The sequence below is a fragment of the Oxyura jamaicensis genome, chromosome 2 (genome assembly GCF_011077185.1).
Source record: "Oxyura jamaicensis isolate SHBP4307 breed ruddy duck chromosome 2, BPBGC_Ojam_1.0, whole genome shotgun sequence".
Classification (NCBI taxonomy): Eukaryota; Metazoa; Chordata; class Aves; order Anseriformes; family Anatidae; genus Oxyura; species Oxyura jamaicensis.
Window position 1 is genome coordinate 81,214,241 of NC_048894.1, and position 17,042 is coordinate 81,231,282.

Genomic DNA, 17,042 nt, shown 5'->3' on the forward strand with positions numbered 1-17,042 from the left:
GTTTTGGACAGGTTCAAAGCTGATGTTCAAAATACTTCCTTGTCTGAGCTGTTGTCACAAAAAAAACTACCTTAAATGGATGCAAATGTATATACATTTTCATTCTAAACACAGTGTAGGATGATGTCCACAGTTAAGCTGACCTATAGATCTGTTAGATCAATGTTATAATACCAATAATCAAAACTGGCCCTGAAAATAGCTATAGAAAGAATGGCTTCAACTTCTAAATATATTTATAAGCAGCTGAGCTACATAACATGCTTCCTACTGCACCATACCTGGCCATGTATACACTCATATATAAATATATACCCTACCTACAAGCTTGTGTCCCAACGTGGTAGATAAAATTTCTACATCCCAACTAATGTGCCTGAGTTATTTGAGTATTATTTTTTCTTTCTGCAAACATCAGAGGCCTCCACTGTTACTCTTTCATCTGGCTAAATCCTGACATGTTCATTCAGCTTTTCCCCCATGCTTTATCAGGCAAAAATTCCCATCACTTTCCACACCTTGCTTTCACAAACTTTCCAGACTCGCTGTTTCCAGGGAGTGGGACCAAGATGGGCCAAGCTTGTTTCATCATCAGACTCCCAAGATCCAGTTATGTTTACTGAAGACTGTCTACAGATGCCTTCATTTCTCTGAAGCAATTTCTAGGTCCTTTACACCCCTCTCTCCTCTTGTCCAGCTGTCTGGGACTCCCCCACTTGTGGCTGAACGTGGATTTTCCCCTAAAGGGGGAAGTTCCCCAGAGCAGAAGGGACCCACAGAGAAATGAATGTCTCCAGTTGTACTGAGCATTGTACAGATTCCCCAAGGGACTAACGGAGGGACAGTGAATTTCTTCCTTTGAACTAACTCCTCTCTGAATCTTGTACTCATACAACAGGAAAAAAAAAAAAAAAGAAAAAAAAAAAAAAGGAAAAAAAAAAAAAGCAAACATTGAAAAATCTGAACAAGAGTCAAAGAATTATGACAGTCTATTAGAGGAGGCAGAAGTGGAAGCAGGCATAAAGAGTATCATGCATGCACGTTTCTTGCAATACTGAATGATCTCATTAAGACTGCAGAGAACCTGAGGACCATGTTCTGCTATACCACACTTGAGAAACAGACGGAGCAGCAGAAACTCTCAGGAAGGCTCTAAGAAAGAGAGTTGTCCCAAGCAATGATTTTCAGATCTAGCCCAGGATGTCTCTGGAGGAGGTAGCCCAGAACAGGAGGGCAGGATAAGCAAATCCAACCGGACTTGGAAAGACTCTGGCTGTGCCTGCAGACACAGCTTTCCTGGTAATCATTCTCCTTCTGACAAAGTGCTGTCCTGTTTTGTCTGATTATAATGCACGAATCCACTTCTTCTTTCGGAAGAGTTAATAGGGGTTTGACCTCAATGGCATCATGAAAATTGAAATGCATATGTTGCCAGACATCATTCTAATAAACTTAGTGTAACTCCACTGAAAAAGCAGGGATGGCAGCGAGATAATCTCTTCCTGAGTTGCTACTTTCCCTCCAACATCTATCGCTTTACAAACTTCCCCTTTTGTTCCATTCTATACTATGTTCTGTCTTCACAATTCACAAACTTTCTATTCTCCATATTCTTCTTCTTTCATTTTGGTTTAATGATTCACCCTGGGTCTTCTTTGGGGTCGAGAACAGCTTCACATGATACGATGAGTGTGAAACGTGGGGGCATTTACAGGAACTTGGAAGCAATTCTATAAACATTCCTCTCAAAAAAGGAGCTTCATAAGTCAGATTTTTTTTTTTTTTCAGATAATGTAGTTTCACAGAGTGTCTTCAGTGGTTTCCCTTTGTATGAAGAAAGAAACTAAAAATTATTATTGTATCACAATGGTGTGATCTGACGAGTTTCAGACTAATCTTTAATTAGCTCAACTCTTTTTGTGTCTGATAGTGACATCTTTTGTTTTTGCTGAAGTAGTGCATCTAATGTTCTTTTCTTTGGATCGTTTCTTTGAAGGGGGAATTTCATAACTGCGGTTCAGTGGACACACTTTATATAGTATGAATCCTTTTATCCACAAGTCCAGTTCTGTCTCTTGTCTTGTGCTGGGGATGAAATCAAGATTCAGACAAACACTGAAATCCGTGTATCTGGACTTGTAACTGAATCAGATCCAGGAGGTTCTCACTTGACATCCCACTTCCTTCCATATCTCTGCACCGCATCTTGAGATGCAGAGATATTCTACTAAATCCTTATGCCACAGACACTAATTAATGCTAAATTATTACTTTCTCCCCCTATTTTAGGAAGACTTGAGTGAGAAAGAGCCATAGGGAAAAAATCTGTATTAATAGTTTCCTGTGGGTGTCTATCAATATATCTTGTCATACTCTAAATCAGGGACCAACTTTTATGTGAAGAATGTGAAAATGAAAGAAATTAAAAATGAAGTAAGACTGTGAATCTCAACTCTAATATTCTCTTTTCTTGCATGCACAGATATTTGAATAGTATCTTCACTACCAAAGAGAAAAATGAGCTTTGATCAATCATGTAATCAAAAATCCTAGAGGAAAAAATGCTGTTCAAGTAGTTTTATTTTTATGTTTTCCAAAATAGCATATTATGCAAAATAACTAAAAAGCATTAAAAAAACAAACACACACCAACAATAAAGCAGGAAAATGAGTTTCATTTAGCGATTGGAAATGATTTTATTCATACAAGTGCTGCCTGGATAAACTTGGGTCCAGATTTAAGCTTTCACAGAACAAAATGCTCTCCCTCTCAATCAGGGAACATGACCCTAATTCACACTGGGCAGTGCATCACTTGTCAGGCTCAACGCACAGGTACTCAGCCCAAGCTTTTTCAAGTGTAATCTGTGTGCACTCCCTGTCCTAGAGTTTTGCTTTCCTGTGGATTTGAGTGCATCCAAAATCTCAGTGAAAAATACTCCGGATCCAGGCTGACATTCTGTGAGATGGCCGTACTTTGTTTTACCTCAGTAAATGACCCTAGTCCAGCACTTCTGAGAGTCAGCCATCAGAATGTACATTTTGCTTAGCCTGACACACAGCCTGCGGCTATTGTCACCACCCTGATCTTAGCACACAATTCATTTCAACTTGTCTGGCAGGAGGTCCAGGTACTGAAGGCTGTAGCAAGAGTAAATGCTGCAAATAGTTCTCTGTCGGAGCCCATAAATTTAATTAAACACCTGTCTATGCTTACATTATAACTGCAAATAATTTCTGCCCAGTGTGGCACAGTTACGGGTGAAACTAGCAGCTGCTCCTAGTCTAATAATGCTACAGTGAAAACCCTTGAGATATTTGCCTCTTCCTCTCCAGCTTTCCCCCCTTGGCTTCCCCTCTTCAACTCACCCTGCAGGTCATTCGTTCCTGTTCTAAGGGCAGATTTCCAGAGAGCTGTGCACAATTTTCTCCAGGAGGTATCTGCCTGTTGTTAGGAACTAACAGGATTTTTCAGACTTCGGACAGGTGACTCCTTCTTTGATCAGCCTGTGTTCATCAGGGAAACAAATAACTGCAGCATTTGGAAAGAAACGGCCACCTCCTCCACGTCCTGGACATAGAGCCTGTCAACAAGGCTAGGCAAAGCTTTTGTACCCACACCCAAAGTGTGGAGAGCCTCCACCACTCTGTGCTAGATAAAGAAAAGGGACCCCCTCGCAACTCTACACTGCTCTAAAAACTTTTCTCAGTGGGAGTAGCGAGATGAACCAGAAGCTGGCTTTGCTCCTGAAGGTGCCAGATGGGACTTGGAAAGCTTGCCATAAAATGCAAGCCACTGAGAACAACTTTCCAGGAAAAGTCCCAGAAACTACCAGTAGGAAAAAAAAGCCCGTGGAGGAGACGAGTCATAATCTTTCCCAAGCAAAACTGGCCTTGCTTCACATATCACTGAAACACTCACCCCCCTGAAACGCTGAAGGGCATGACAAAATACCAGACACAGACGAAGGTAACCGTGCAGTTTACCAGCTTCCAAAGCCAGTATAATGTCTGTATGATGTGCCTTTTGTTCTGTACAAAGCAAAGAAGACTTCTAAAGATAGCCCATTTCTACTGTAGGGTGCACACAAACCACTGGCTACTGATATAAAACATCAATCTGGCTGCTTGGGGATCCTTGCTGTAGCGGGGCTGCAGTGATTTTCAACTCATTTCAAACAGGGAAGCACACCCAGTAATGACAGCTATTTAGAGGAAGACCACAGTTTCTACACGCTAACCAGCGCACGCAGATTCCTCATAATGCACAGAGGCAGAAGAAAACCTTCCATAGCAGGGCCATTTCAATTTCCCTTGCTGCCAAGCGTCATACTTCCCTTTTGATCCCTGAGAAACTTCTTGCAATACCATGTTTTGCTGCTTTCCCATTACCTTGCAGCAGAAACTTGGAAGAAAGCACAGAATGGTATAAAGACAACCCCAAATTTGTGGCACTTTCACAATATCCAAGCTATTCAGGCTCTCTTCTGCCATAGGCTCCCTCTGAACAGCGCTGGGCAACTTCCATCATCTCTGTGCTCAGCCTAATGCAAGAACAACTGATTTTCCCCAGGAGGACTGGATGGTAATCATATCAAACAGGCAAGTGCTATGCTAGTGGAGTTTTTCAGATACAACTGAGAAAATTTTGTTCACCACCACTTATGTGCTCTTTAAGAAGAGGGGCTGGCTGGAGGGGCAGAGGAATTCCCCTGGGTTGGAGACCAAGGGGTAACATTTCGGAGTTTTCTTTAATTATTAACCTAATCTTGACCTGTCAGTTCCAGAAAGAGCACACGACGCCTTTGATCCTCCTCGTTACCTTTTGCCTCTCACTTGCAGAGGATGTGGGTGATGTGGGCTACCAGAAAATGTAGGCAGAATATCTTTCTCTTGCTTGAGAGCACATTTCACAGTGAAACTAACCGTTCATTAATAACTCTGTACAATGGTCTCAGGCCCTATTAGCATCGGTCTGCGAGATATCAGGGAAGCCAAAATGCAAGCACAATGTTGGGTCCCACAGGCTCATCTCTGAGTCAACCTTCCTTCGGGGACGACAGCCGAAGACACTGTGCTACTGCCCTGTGGAGGAGAGAAAACACATCGGGGCCCTCCTGCCAGTTTGGGCAGACACAGGCTCTAAAACGCGGCGCCGTGGTTGAATTCAAACCATCGGTTACAGAATCCCACTAGTACGGATGCTAACTGGCCAAGTTCTAATTGAAATAAACTTGAAATAGATGTAACTAAAATTGAATTTAAAATGTTTTTTTCTTTCATAACTTTCCTCTCTAGCTATTTGAATACCATTGTTGAGTACAGTAAAAATAATTTTTCATTTTTTCTGTATATTTTGGCAAACCTTTGGAACTCTGGCAGTGAATCAAAATACAGTAGCGTAAGAAAATTACTTTCAAATTTGCCAGGCAACTCCTAACTTTACATAACAATGTGACCTTCCTGCATATTTGCAATATGCTGATAACCAATGGAAAAAGGGTTATTGAATCTCCCAAGTAGTTTCCATGAAAGTAAACTTTCTAATAATGGGAGAGAAGAAAAGGAATTGTTTAGAAAGGGAACTCTATAAGCCTTACAAATAAAAACATAAGAACTCCTGTTCTAGAGGGAGGGAAATCCCTCTCCGTAAAAAGTACATGGGATTCCACTAAGCGGCAAATAAAGCAATAAAGATTCATTGATTTCTCTTCAGTTTCTGTTTGTTTTATATCCATGTATCAAGTTTTTGGACCTCTCAGAGAGGAAGTACTTACCATGGAAATTGAGGGGAAAATGGTTACCTCATTTTTGTTGACTCGGTTATGTGTAAATATTTAATAACAAATTCTACTTTGGAAAAAAAAAAAAAGAGGAATCTGTGCTTTAGTGCAGGCCTTATATTGTGTGCTCTACTTCTACCGCTTATGTGAATACATGCTTTTCATATAAGTATGTGTATAACTACATATATTTAGTGACAAAAAAAAGGAAAAGAAGATCACAGGAAAATGAAGGCAAATGTATATGGGTAGAGATGTACTGGTTTTACTCTTACATACTAACTTACTGGAGCCTTGGATCTGAGTAAGCTATGTCTGGCACACCACTTAAGCAAGAAGGCAATCAAGGGTGACTATAACATACCCAGGCCCTTAAGCAGAGGGGAAGAATGGGAGGGAGATGAGAGCATGCAGTGATTTTCCTGGAGCCAATATGCCAGAGTGGTAAGTTTTTCTCATGCCTCTAAACAAAAGTCTTCAAGGGTCCAGGCTTGCTTCACCATCAGCCGGGGGCTTCCCTTGACGGGGAAATCCCTAACTTCTCTGTTGTAGTGACTTTCCAGCCATGAAAGAGACTGGAGGATACCCTATGAATCAGACCCTTGACATTAAGTTGAGTGAATTACATCAAATTCAATGAAAAGAATTTTTATGACTTTAAGTCTGATAAAAAAAAGCACAAATGGCAGCCCATCAGTACACCCACTATTCAATTCCTGATGCGTCTTTCAAGTCAAGACTCAGTTTTCTCAGGGTAAACACAGAAAGAATTGGCAGAAATCCAACTGGTATAAGTTGTGAAGTATCGGTGATACTTCAGAACTTCATGCAAAACATCCTTAGCAGCTTCTGTCCTAGTGGCAGTCACAAGTAACTTTAACAGAAGAAAGACTGGGAAGAAAGGAAAGCATACAGGTTTAATTTTTGAAAACTATGATTGCAAAGTCACTAAAAGATAAGTACTGGTACTTAAACAATGCGTGTGATGTGTTGTTTTGTGGTAGTGGTCTTTTGTCTGTTTTTGTTGTTTTAAAAAATATTTTGTCTCAATATAAAATACTGGAGTTTTATTTTAGACTTTATCCCATGCTTTATTTCCCCCGCACTTCTAGAAGTCATCCAAACTACAAATCAGTTTCTTAACAGATAAGCCTTTTCACTTTTCCCCTCTTTTCTTGGTACACAGCCATTCTAAAACAGAGCTGGTAATGCTTCAAGAAGGCCAAACTTTACACTTATCAGCAAACTTTAGACAAGTTCAGTCACCTGGAAATACCTTGCCCATCACACAAAGCTCTTCTAAAACAAGAAGGTAAATATGGTGCAGACAACACTATGTAAAAATTTGTTTTTCTGAGGCAAAATTATGGCTTCTGGTGTACTTTTAGAAATCAACAACAAAATTGCAATACATCTCTGGTCAATTGGGAGTAACCTTAGGTAACACAAAGAGCAGAATCAGAACTGTCCAGCTTCATTCAATTTCTGAAGAATTAAAGGAGGAGACAGTATGCATGAGGTCCACAAGACATAGGAAGGATACCCAGATGGCTGCATTTTGTCTTTGTCAAAGCCCAGGAAAGCAAGGCTGGCTGCCAGTGAAGGGATGGGTGTACTCAGAGAGGCAGCAATCATCAGAGAAACAAGCAGCAGTTGCTCCCACCATTCTTCTGTTTCCCCAAGAGCATCTGAAGTATCTCCTGAGCTCCACAATCTTCTACCATTTTCTGCCCCTACCCATCCTTGGGCACGCACTGGCACTGGGCTGGTCCTGGCTAACGTACTGCATTGGTAAGTCACCAGCGTGAACGCCACGGCACTGCTCACAGGGCAGATGTTCTGAGCCGCCAAGGGAAGAGTTTCCGGGACTTGCGTGGAAACGAAACAATGTCCAATCGCAGAATACAGATACAAAGAAATTAAGGTTCAAGCAGCTCCTGGAGAAAGGGAGGCCCACAGGCTAGGTGGTACTTTCATTACTCATAATGTAGTTTCATTATGTATGCGGTCCGTTTGCTTTCTCTCATAACTTCCTTTTCAAAAGCTTGTGCAATACACATGCTAAGATATCACGTTACCATTTTATTGGGAGTAGCCTTTGCATACCTGCCAGACTACTCAGGATCGGTCCCTTTTTAGCCCCTCTGTGCAGACTCCACTATTTTTGTTGCACTTTCTAAGCAAGCTCAAGGTATCATTTCTCTTCCAAGTCCTTCAGCATAACCCCCAGCCAGGCCAAACAAAAAGAAAGCCAAACAAGCCCTAAAGTATGCCACAAGACTCAGGTACTACTACAGCAGCCCAGCAGAGGAAGGAAGGAAGCACAGGACTTTTAAACAACTTCTCCTTTTTCACGAGATCTTCCTGTGCGGGCTTTTGCAGGCCAGCACTGTAAAGCGTGCAGCTACATCAGGCTGCAGTCTGATGCAACCAATTTGCAGTGTACAATTTCCAGACTCATGGCATTTAGTATTAATTTTGGTAGTTTGCAAATCTTGCTGCAGTAGGCCTGTAATTTTTATAGTATTTATATGGAAAAGATACTATAGAAAAAGAGGTGAGCTCTACTGTCCTGCAGCAGTTCCTCCATAAAAGCGGTGACTGACGGGCTGCAAAATGTCTTGGTTGAGTTTGTTTTGTAATGCAGACTACTACCATGAGGCTTAATGTTATTTGGAATATTAAATAGAACGTTAAGGGAGAACATCACATGGATCAGATCCTACAGAGTCAGACTTTGGCAAGGTAGGTCACTTGGAGTCCTGTCACTACATTAATCTTACATTTACTGACAGTGGAAGATTAAATCCCCAAAAGATCAGCTCATCCCTCCGTCTTTCAGACTAGTGAGATGAGATACAGATGTGAGACTTTTTCTGAACAACGTTGCATTTCCAAGGAAGAGTTTTGGAATACAAAAACTGAAATATAAATTCATTAAAAACTGGGATAACACGTTTTGGCTTCTCTTTAAGAGAGGAAATATCTACAATTGCAGCTGTGCTTAGTCCATCTGCAGTAATTTGGTACACTGCTGCACAGCTATTTTAATTAATGCTAATCTAGAATCTCTTAAACTGTATGCTGCCTTCCAACACAGAATAAACTGCCAGAAGAACTGAAGACAATGTGACATTCAATTCTAGCATGAGTTGGCTTCATAAACACAGGCTGTTAAACTGAAAAAGCTGAAGCTTCATTAGGTCACTCAGCTGAGTGCCTAAACCTTGTACCGCACTGATGTTAAGAGTAGGTAAAGATTCGTGCCCAAGTCAGGGCTACTCCTTCTGTTGACAAAACAATTTCATTTATTATCAATGGTAAAGATTTACATCTAAGACTCACAGCCTTGGTTTCATTCAAGTTACTTGGTTTTGATTCTGGGTCTTACTGAAGACTTTGTCTTGGTTTTCATGCCTACAGCTGTTTTTCTGTGCGTCCTGTACTACTTCTGAAGGCGTAGAAGGTTGCTCTATTTGGAATATTAAGCACACAGGGGAATTAAGGCTCACTTTCTTCTTTCACGGTTGCATTACATCACTTAAATATAATCATTTCTCTCCATACACCCACACTCTTTGTTTAAGAACCAAAATTATTAATAAAATTTGGCACGCGATAGCGCACAATCTTGGGATCTGGGGACAAATGAAATTAGTTTTGAAAGCCCACTCAAATTTTGCGGCTCTACCTTTGGCTCGGTGTATGTCTTTCAGACTCTAGGGGAAGCCAGAGGAAACCTTTCAGATTAACCTATCCCACACATGGCAGCACCGCCACAACTGTCATGATCTACTGGATGCGTCTGGCTCTGAGCCACCTTCCCCTTTACGTAACATGCCTATCCTGGCACGGAGGGGTTGGGTGCATTGTGCAACACAGTTTCGAGCTGAACCCTTCTTCTACACGTCTGGGAGCTCCACTGTGAGCGAGGAAAAAGTGATTGCACATTGGACATCCTGCTAGACCACTGCCATTTCCTTCCCATCACACGGATTCCCCACCTCAAGGAGAGCTCTCGGTGGGGTTCAGAGGAAGGGAAACAGAGGGTGATGATGACTGATGATGATACAGACAAAATAAATTGTCAGCAAGGTGCTGCCACAGACAGATCTTGGGAAACAGACATGCATTTCCACTTCTGTTTCAAACAATATAAATGGTATTTCTATAATCTTTTCTGTGAATCCTAGGATGTAAATGTAATTGGGCATTGTACAACTGCATAGTGGAAGTGAGAAAGGAAATTATTAATGCTATGGGATACACCAAGAACTATTAAGATGTAGTTCCTCTCCAGAGACCTTTCAACACAGTGAAAGAATGATTTTAGGTTTTATATTGCTCCAGGATGACAAGTCAAGTGAAGAGGTTGCATATGGAAATGAAAATGAAATTGCATTTTTTTTTTGTCAGAACAATACTTTCCAAAAGCAATGTCATGAAGAGAGGACACTGGCATTAGCAAGTCATGCACCAACCCACACCAGAAACCATAAGAACAGCTTTACAAGCATTACTTGCTGCGTGCATGCACACAAAGAAATGAGTCACTGCATCACAAGGGATGAAACCATAAGACATAGAGAACATTATGTTTTTATACTCACACAGCCTTCAAAAGTTATACCCCGGCACACATAAGGCTCAGTACAAACCTGGCCTGCTTCCATCAGGCCTGAAAATAACACTTTGCTTCGGAACATATCGCTGGGGAGAAGGGCTTGGCTAAATGTCTGTGCGGCGCAACCACCGACACCTATGAGGTTAAGCAAGCAGCTCACTATTTGTCTTGTGATTTTTATTAGCGCAGTGCCTGGAGGAATCCAAAGGTGATCCATACCCCACTGTGGTCGGTACCAAACGTTATGCAGGTCTGCCTGCACTGCTGCAGATAAAGTAAGAAGTCCTGCCATGAGACGCAGATGTTTGAAGGAGAGCAGTGTCAATGCATTTTGGTCAAGGCTTTTGGTAGGCAAACAAAAAAAGGAAGAAATTGGTTTCTGTTAGCCCCAGGTTAAATGTTCCTGCTCAACTCCTGGCATACCGCTAATTAAGCAGATGACTACTTATCCACAGAGGTTTCTACTACCTTATTATTTTTAACTCAATTCTATGACGTATTTACATAGGCCAGGAATGTGCAGTGCGTGTTCCCATTCCCGTTCCTCTCATCTTTCCATTGATGTTTATTTTTTATACACTTTCTAAGAGTGAAAAAATAAATAAATTTGGCCAAAAGGCCACCATGCTGCGTGGCAGGAACACCTCCTAAGACTGAATCAAAATCACCATCATAATTTGCAGCTCTCCCGTGAAGCAACACAAAATTTCCAGGTCAGGGCAAAAAAATTCCCACTCAGGCTCTCTTTGAGCAGGGGGCATCCAAACTTCATCGCCCATGAGCCTGTCTCAGGCAGGGGGCACGATGCTGCCAGCCTTCATGCCTTGTGCGCACTGCGATTCTGCGATTCTCCGGAGCACCAGCAGCATCAGGGGAGGCCCTGCAGAGAGGTTGTCTGTCCTGCAACCCCCCCCCCCCCATCTCTTTCAACACAGGCACGCAAAAAATGAGATACATTAACTTGAAATAAGTGTATGCACACTCAAAAAAAAAAAAAAGAATCTACACAACTTTCCCCTGGCCAAAAACATTGTCAGTGGCAGAGATGAAGTGTTCTTACTTCTCAGTCCTCCACTTGTTTCCCTGACCTTCTGCCTCTAAACCAAAATCATTTTTCATAATTGTATCCACAAGTATTAATACACACATTTCAGCGTAAAATTCTACTCCCATAGCAGTAGATGGAGAGGTAAAAATAGACAAAAAAAAATAATGAAGCATGTCTTGCTATGCTATTTTTCACACAGTAAAACTGCAGTACTGAGCAATTTCACTGTGGGACTGCTCCAAGAGTTTTGATTACCATACCAAACAGAAAAAGAAGAGTCTGATGTGTCTCTATCAAAAAAAAAAAAATCTTTTGAGTGTTTGAGTTTGCAGTGAGAAAAGGAAAGTGGGGAGAAGAAAGGGGAGAGGAGAAGAGGAGGAGAGTAGAGGTGAGCAGAGAATTCAGCCCTCTTTCAATTTTCCACTTGGGGGGGTTATTATCAGCTTTGACTGTTGTACAGCGGCCTCTGCCCTGCACTTTGGGTTGAGCCCCTGAACCACAGCAATTAATCCCAGAACATATTATTTGGGCTCGTGAGGTAGCGTGACGCAGGATGCTAAATGATGGTAGGCCACAGAAAAAGGTCAAAAAACCCAATGGGGCGAGCAGCGCACATGTTGAGTACTGTGAGAGCTCTGCTGAGTAGCTGCACGGCTAAGTGAGTTTGGGGGATTTCTCAGGTCTGCTCATTGCTCTCGGGGTTTGCAGTGCTGCAGGTAGCAAAGAAAGAAAGGCAGGGGGGGAAGGGAGCGAGGCTGTGCAGCTGTACAGTGAGGAAGTAATTCTAAAATGTGACGGCGCTGTAGCAGCGGTGGTGGATCTGCACGACTGGTTACACTGCTTCAGGGAAGTAAATTCGTGCTTGAGCCTTTTGTGTAGGAGGTCGGGCGCAAACGGGGATACCCCAAATCAATGTTTAAAAAAAAAAATAGATCAAAGCATGCATACGGCTGTATGATTAACACACTTTGTACAGGGGATATGCATCTCTCTGAACCACACACCAAGTCTCTGCCAGCTATGCAATGCAGACCAAGTGTAGGAGCAACCTAAAGTAATGGGGCACACAGGGGTAATTTTAGCTCTCACTACAGCAGCAAACCTCATCACTTAAACAACGTATTGCTCAAAGCACAACTCTCAGAGAGTACACTAAGCACACACAAATCATTCAATTAACAACGACATATACAGATATGCAATTTTTATGTCACCCCAATATACCTGCGCTCTGCCATTTGCCAAAATCAGCTGTAATTCTCGGTTTCTAAAACTGTAAATTTCTACCTTACGAGGCAGCTTATGAAACCAGGTTCTGCCCTGGTACTGCAGTAATACCTCCTTTTGTGGCAAGGCCCTTCTCCTTCCCATGCATGTGGAGGAGGCATAGATGGGCGCAGTGGTTAAATTTATTAAAACTACCCTTTCACACCTCTGATGACTGCCATCCTGAGGGGGGGAGAGCCTATCAGAAATGGTAAAGCTCCAGACTGGCATAGGCTTACATTATGTATTTAGTAGTATAAAAGCTTTTATTTATCTGAGCGCATGAAAATGGCAAGGATTACAGCCCAGGTCACCAAAGAGCAGCTGCCCCCAGGGATGGCCGGTGGCCTGCATCGGGACAGCTCCCAGAGAGCAGCCAGCACAGACATCCAGAACAAGATGCCTCCTGAGGAGCTGCAGAGGCAGAAGGCCACAGAAAGACAAATGTCCTGCATTTGGGCAACAGGAAACAGAACAGCAAGTAATACAAGGAATATGCCTTCAATCATCTGCTCCCCCTACCATTTTGGCACATCCTTAGTAAATAACTAGCCACAGTCCCCAAGCCTCCACACCCAGAAGCAAGCACAGATCTTTTCTAGAACATGCAGGTACCGTTTTTTAATCCCTCCCCCCACCCCCCAATTCTGCGTGATGTCCCAGTGACTAAGACTGGAATTCAAATCCTGCCTCACGGGATTTTATCACAAGGTTCACAGCCCAGTGCCCCTTAGCCAGCAAGCCCCACGGTATTACAGGGGAGCAGGAAATGAGAATGGGGGGAAGGCAAGGCACCTCCCCATGCTGAAGCGACTTCAGCCTGCACAACAGAGCTGAGAAATGGTTAGCTCACAAACAGCAAGACTGCAGCCTGCTGGTTCACCCTGTTATTGCAGAAAGGAGAAATCTGGATCCCAGCTCTTGCTCCAAGCACTGTCGTCTGCATTTACATTATAAAACTTACCATTACCTAAAACTTTCCTGGGCAAATTCCTTGTCAGAAAGTCTGCTCCGGATTGATTTTAAACATAATGGATTAGCCAGAAGAACAGTTTACAGGGCTGAGATGTTGAGCACAGGCAGACTGAAGGTGGCTATGCATTCTGCTGAATCACCCCCTTAGTCTCTAAGCATCAGTTTGCCTATACATAAAATATAAATAATTATTCTTAGTTTTTATCAAATATTATGGCAGCAATATCTGCTCGAGAAAGGATGGTTGAGGTAACGAAATAGCTTCTCAGCAGAATCACACAGAAATGAAGCAATGAAGCCAAGTCCTGAAATGCACTTGAAGACAGCACGCATAGGATGAGCACATACATATATGCCGTGTCTTTAAAACACCAGAAAGACTTTGACTAAGTCCTTTTAGTGTTGCTGCTTCACCGAGAAAGAAAAAAAAATGCAGTGGTACATGTATCTACCGTTCAGTGTATTTCAAGAAACTTAAGGCGTTTGGCAGTGCCATTCTCAGCTCTCCAGCACCCTCCTGCGGGCTCTGACCGTGCAAGCAATGTCCTCCCTTTTCTACTGTTCACCCCTGGCTGAATTATTTAATGTTGGGATGCTAAACACTAAGAAATGTTTCTTTGCTCCTTTTGAAGCCTTAGAGATTCTTTGTGTGGCAGAAATTCAGAAGAGCCTTCCCCCAGAATTATGCACTATTACAATTATTATTTTGAACATCAGCGTAGTTGTATTTGTTTTGAAGCTAATCATCACTGACTTGCTCACCATTTCCAATGCCAGGCTGTTAGTTTTGAGCTTGGTTAGGAGACTGCACACTAAAACTTTTTTTGGAATCATAGAATATTCTGAATTGGAAGAGATCCACAAGGATCATTGAATCCAACTCCTGGCTCCACACAGGACCACTAAAAAATCAGACCATGTGTCTGAGAGCATTGCCCAAAGGCTTCTTGAACTCCATCAGGCTGGGTGCTGTGACCACTGCCCTTTGGGGCATGTCCCAATGCCCGACCACCCTCTGGGTGCAGCACCTTTCCCTAACCCCCAGCCTGACCCTCCCCTGTCCCAGCTCCATGCCGTTCCCTCGGGTCCTGTCGCTGTCCCCAGAGAGCAGAGCTCAGCGCCTGCCCCTCCGCTCCCCTCGTGAGGGAGCTGCAGGCCGCCATGAGGCCTCCCCTCAGCCTGCTCTGCTCTGGGCTGAACAAACCAAGGGGCCTCAGCCGCTCCTCATACATCTTGTCCTCCAGATCCCTCACAATCTTTGGAGCCCTCCTTTGGACACTAACAGTTTAATGCCCTTATATTGTGGTGACCCAGACTATAAACTGTGCTTGTGGTGAGGCTGCCCCAGCACAGAGCAGAGCAGGACAATCCCTTCCCTCGACCAGCTAGTAATGTCGTGCTTGATGCACCCCAGGGCACATCTGGCCCTTTTGGCTGCCAGGGCACGCTGCTGGCTCATGTTCAACTTACTGTTGACCAGAATCTCCAAATCCCTTTCTGTGGGATTGCTCTTCAGCCTCTTCTCCCCCAGCCTGTTCGTATAGCAGGGCTGTCCCTTCCCAGGCGCAGAATCCAGGACTTGCTCTTCTTACACTTGATGTTGTTGGCAACTGCCCAGCCCTCTAATTTGTCAAGATCTCTCTGCAAGGCCTCTCCACTCTCAAGGGAGTCAACAGTTCCTACTGACTTAGTATCATTTGCAAACTTACTTACTATGCATTCAAGTCCTGCATCCAGGTCATTTATATAAACGCTGAAGAGAACTGGCCTTAAAATGGAGCCCCACAGAACCCCACTAGTGACCGGCCACCAGCCTGATGTAACTCCATTTACTATAGCCCTCTGGAGCCAACCTGTCAGCCAAATGTTCAGCCACTGCTTACTTTGATGGCAGTTAATATCATTGGATGATATGTTCATGTACAGGAGACTCAATCCTATATCACAGCCTGATCCCAAGTCAATGGATAACTGGAAAGCAATACCAAGTTACTGTCATGAGCATGACCTAACAAACCTTGCCAGGCCAGGCTCATGGCGCTCCCTCTCATTTTGCTGACTTTCTTCCCAGGTGCTTTGCAGTTCCATGGAAGGACTAGTTGGCAGATGTCTCAGCCAAATTCTCTGGCATGTAAGAGGAACCTGCAAAATTCCCTTTGGAAAGAATATACAAAATAAATTGTTTCTGAAATACACTATGTCGCACATTGCTGGACTCACCTAAGGCAGCACCTTATGTAGTTGCTGATACCTAACTGGAGTTTATCAGCTTTGTGGAATTAAGTTCATCCCCTACCCTAACAAACTTCAACCACCAGCTATTCTCATCTTCCACCTCACTTTCCAAATCTAGAAAAGCATCAACTTCAATATGAAAATAGTGTCATCTTGATGTGGAATGACTACAAAAACATCTCTCCCATGTTTTTATTTCATCGAAGAGCAGAACTACTCTCCTGGCCCCCCCCCCCCCCCCCTTCTCCCCAGATTTGCAATTTGAGTCTGTGTTCAAATGAGTATCTCAGGCCAGACTTCTGAATCAAAAAGTGTAGAAGAAATGACTAATTACAAGTAGCACATTTATGTATCCTAGAACTTGTACTTGTATGAATTATTCACCCAGCTTCTTGGCACAGATTTTCCAGGAGAAGATGCAATTAAGTTGTAAATTGATAAAGGCATTAAATATATATTTAAAAGACCTCTAGTATATTTTAGTAATATTAAATATTTAACATCAGAAGGTTTAAAAACATCCTAAACAACTGATCAGAATTGTTTCCTAGGACACTATTCCTGTTGATGGTTTGTTTTTCATTTAGATATACTGTTGAATTTTTATCCCAAGAGGTTACCATTTTCAATTTCTGTTACTCCCAGACAGAGAGACTGTGAAGAAAAACAGGTCACAGTACAAGGCTGTTAGTCATGCAGTCCTCCTGCTTCCTTCCTTCCTGTTGCACAAGCCTGTCAACTCTTGTGCTCTAAGGAAGGAGATCAATATGAGGCCGACTGTCTCCTTTTTACTACCTGACAAAACAAGCCTAGGAATACCTACAGTGCTGTTGTGATGTGTATGGTGGTACAGACTGATGCAGGATAAACAGTAGGATACTACTACTCCATTTCTCTTCTTTTCTGTTTTCAGTGTAGAATTGTAATATTTGCTGGTTCAGAACTTCTGTCTCAGGGGCTTTGTTCTCTGGAATATTCAGAGAAAATTAATATTGAAGAAAATTTCTCTTACATGCTGATTTGTTAGTATCATTTTTCCTTACTGCTTATTCTCACTGGTGACAAATGTTCTTAAAACATTTCCTCTATAAGAGAACTTGTCTTGAAGATT

At 42.7% G+C, this 17,042-nt stretch overlaps 1 protein-coding gene and 1 long non-coding RNA gene across 4 annotated transcripts in view; one reads left to right on the forward strand and one right to left on the reverse strand.

Annotated features, from left to right (window-relative positions):
- Window positions 1-944: 944 nt before the first annotated feature.
- Window positions 945-17,042, reverse strand: part of LOC118161942 — a 73,080-nt gene continuing 56,982 nt past the window's right edge. Inside the window, exon 5 of one of the 3 annotated variants that reach the window (XR_004748232.1) lies at window positions 945-1,824. This is a non-coding gene — a long non-coding RNA (uncharacterized LOC118161942). Of the gene's footprint in view, window positions 1,825-2,010; window positions 2,086-17,042 lie in introns of those variants that run through there. The other 2 variants (XR_004748230.1, XR_004748231.1) reach the window with 2 other exon arrangements.
- Window positions 16,774-17,042, forward strand: part of NQO2 (N-ribosyldihydronicotinamide:quinone reductase 2) — a 17,578-nt gene continuing 17,309 nt past the window's right edge. Inside the window, exon 1 of the mRNA XM_035317729.1 lies at window positions 16,774-16,802. Coding sequence (XP_035173620.1) covers window positions 16,789-16,802 — 14 coding nt within the window. The 5' untranslated portion in view covers window positions 16,774-16,788. The remainder of the gene's footprint in view (window positions 16,803-17,042) is intronic.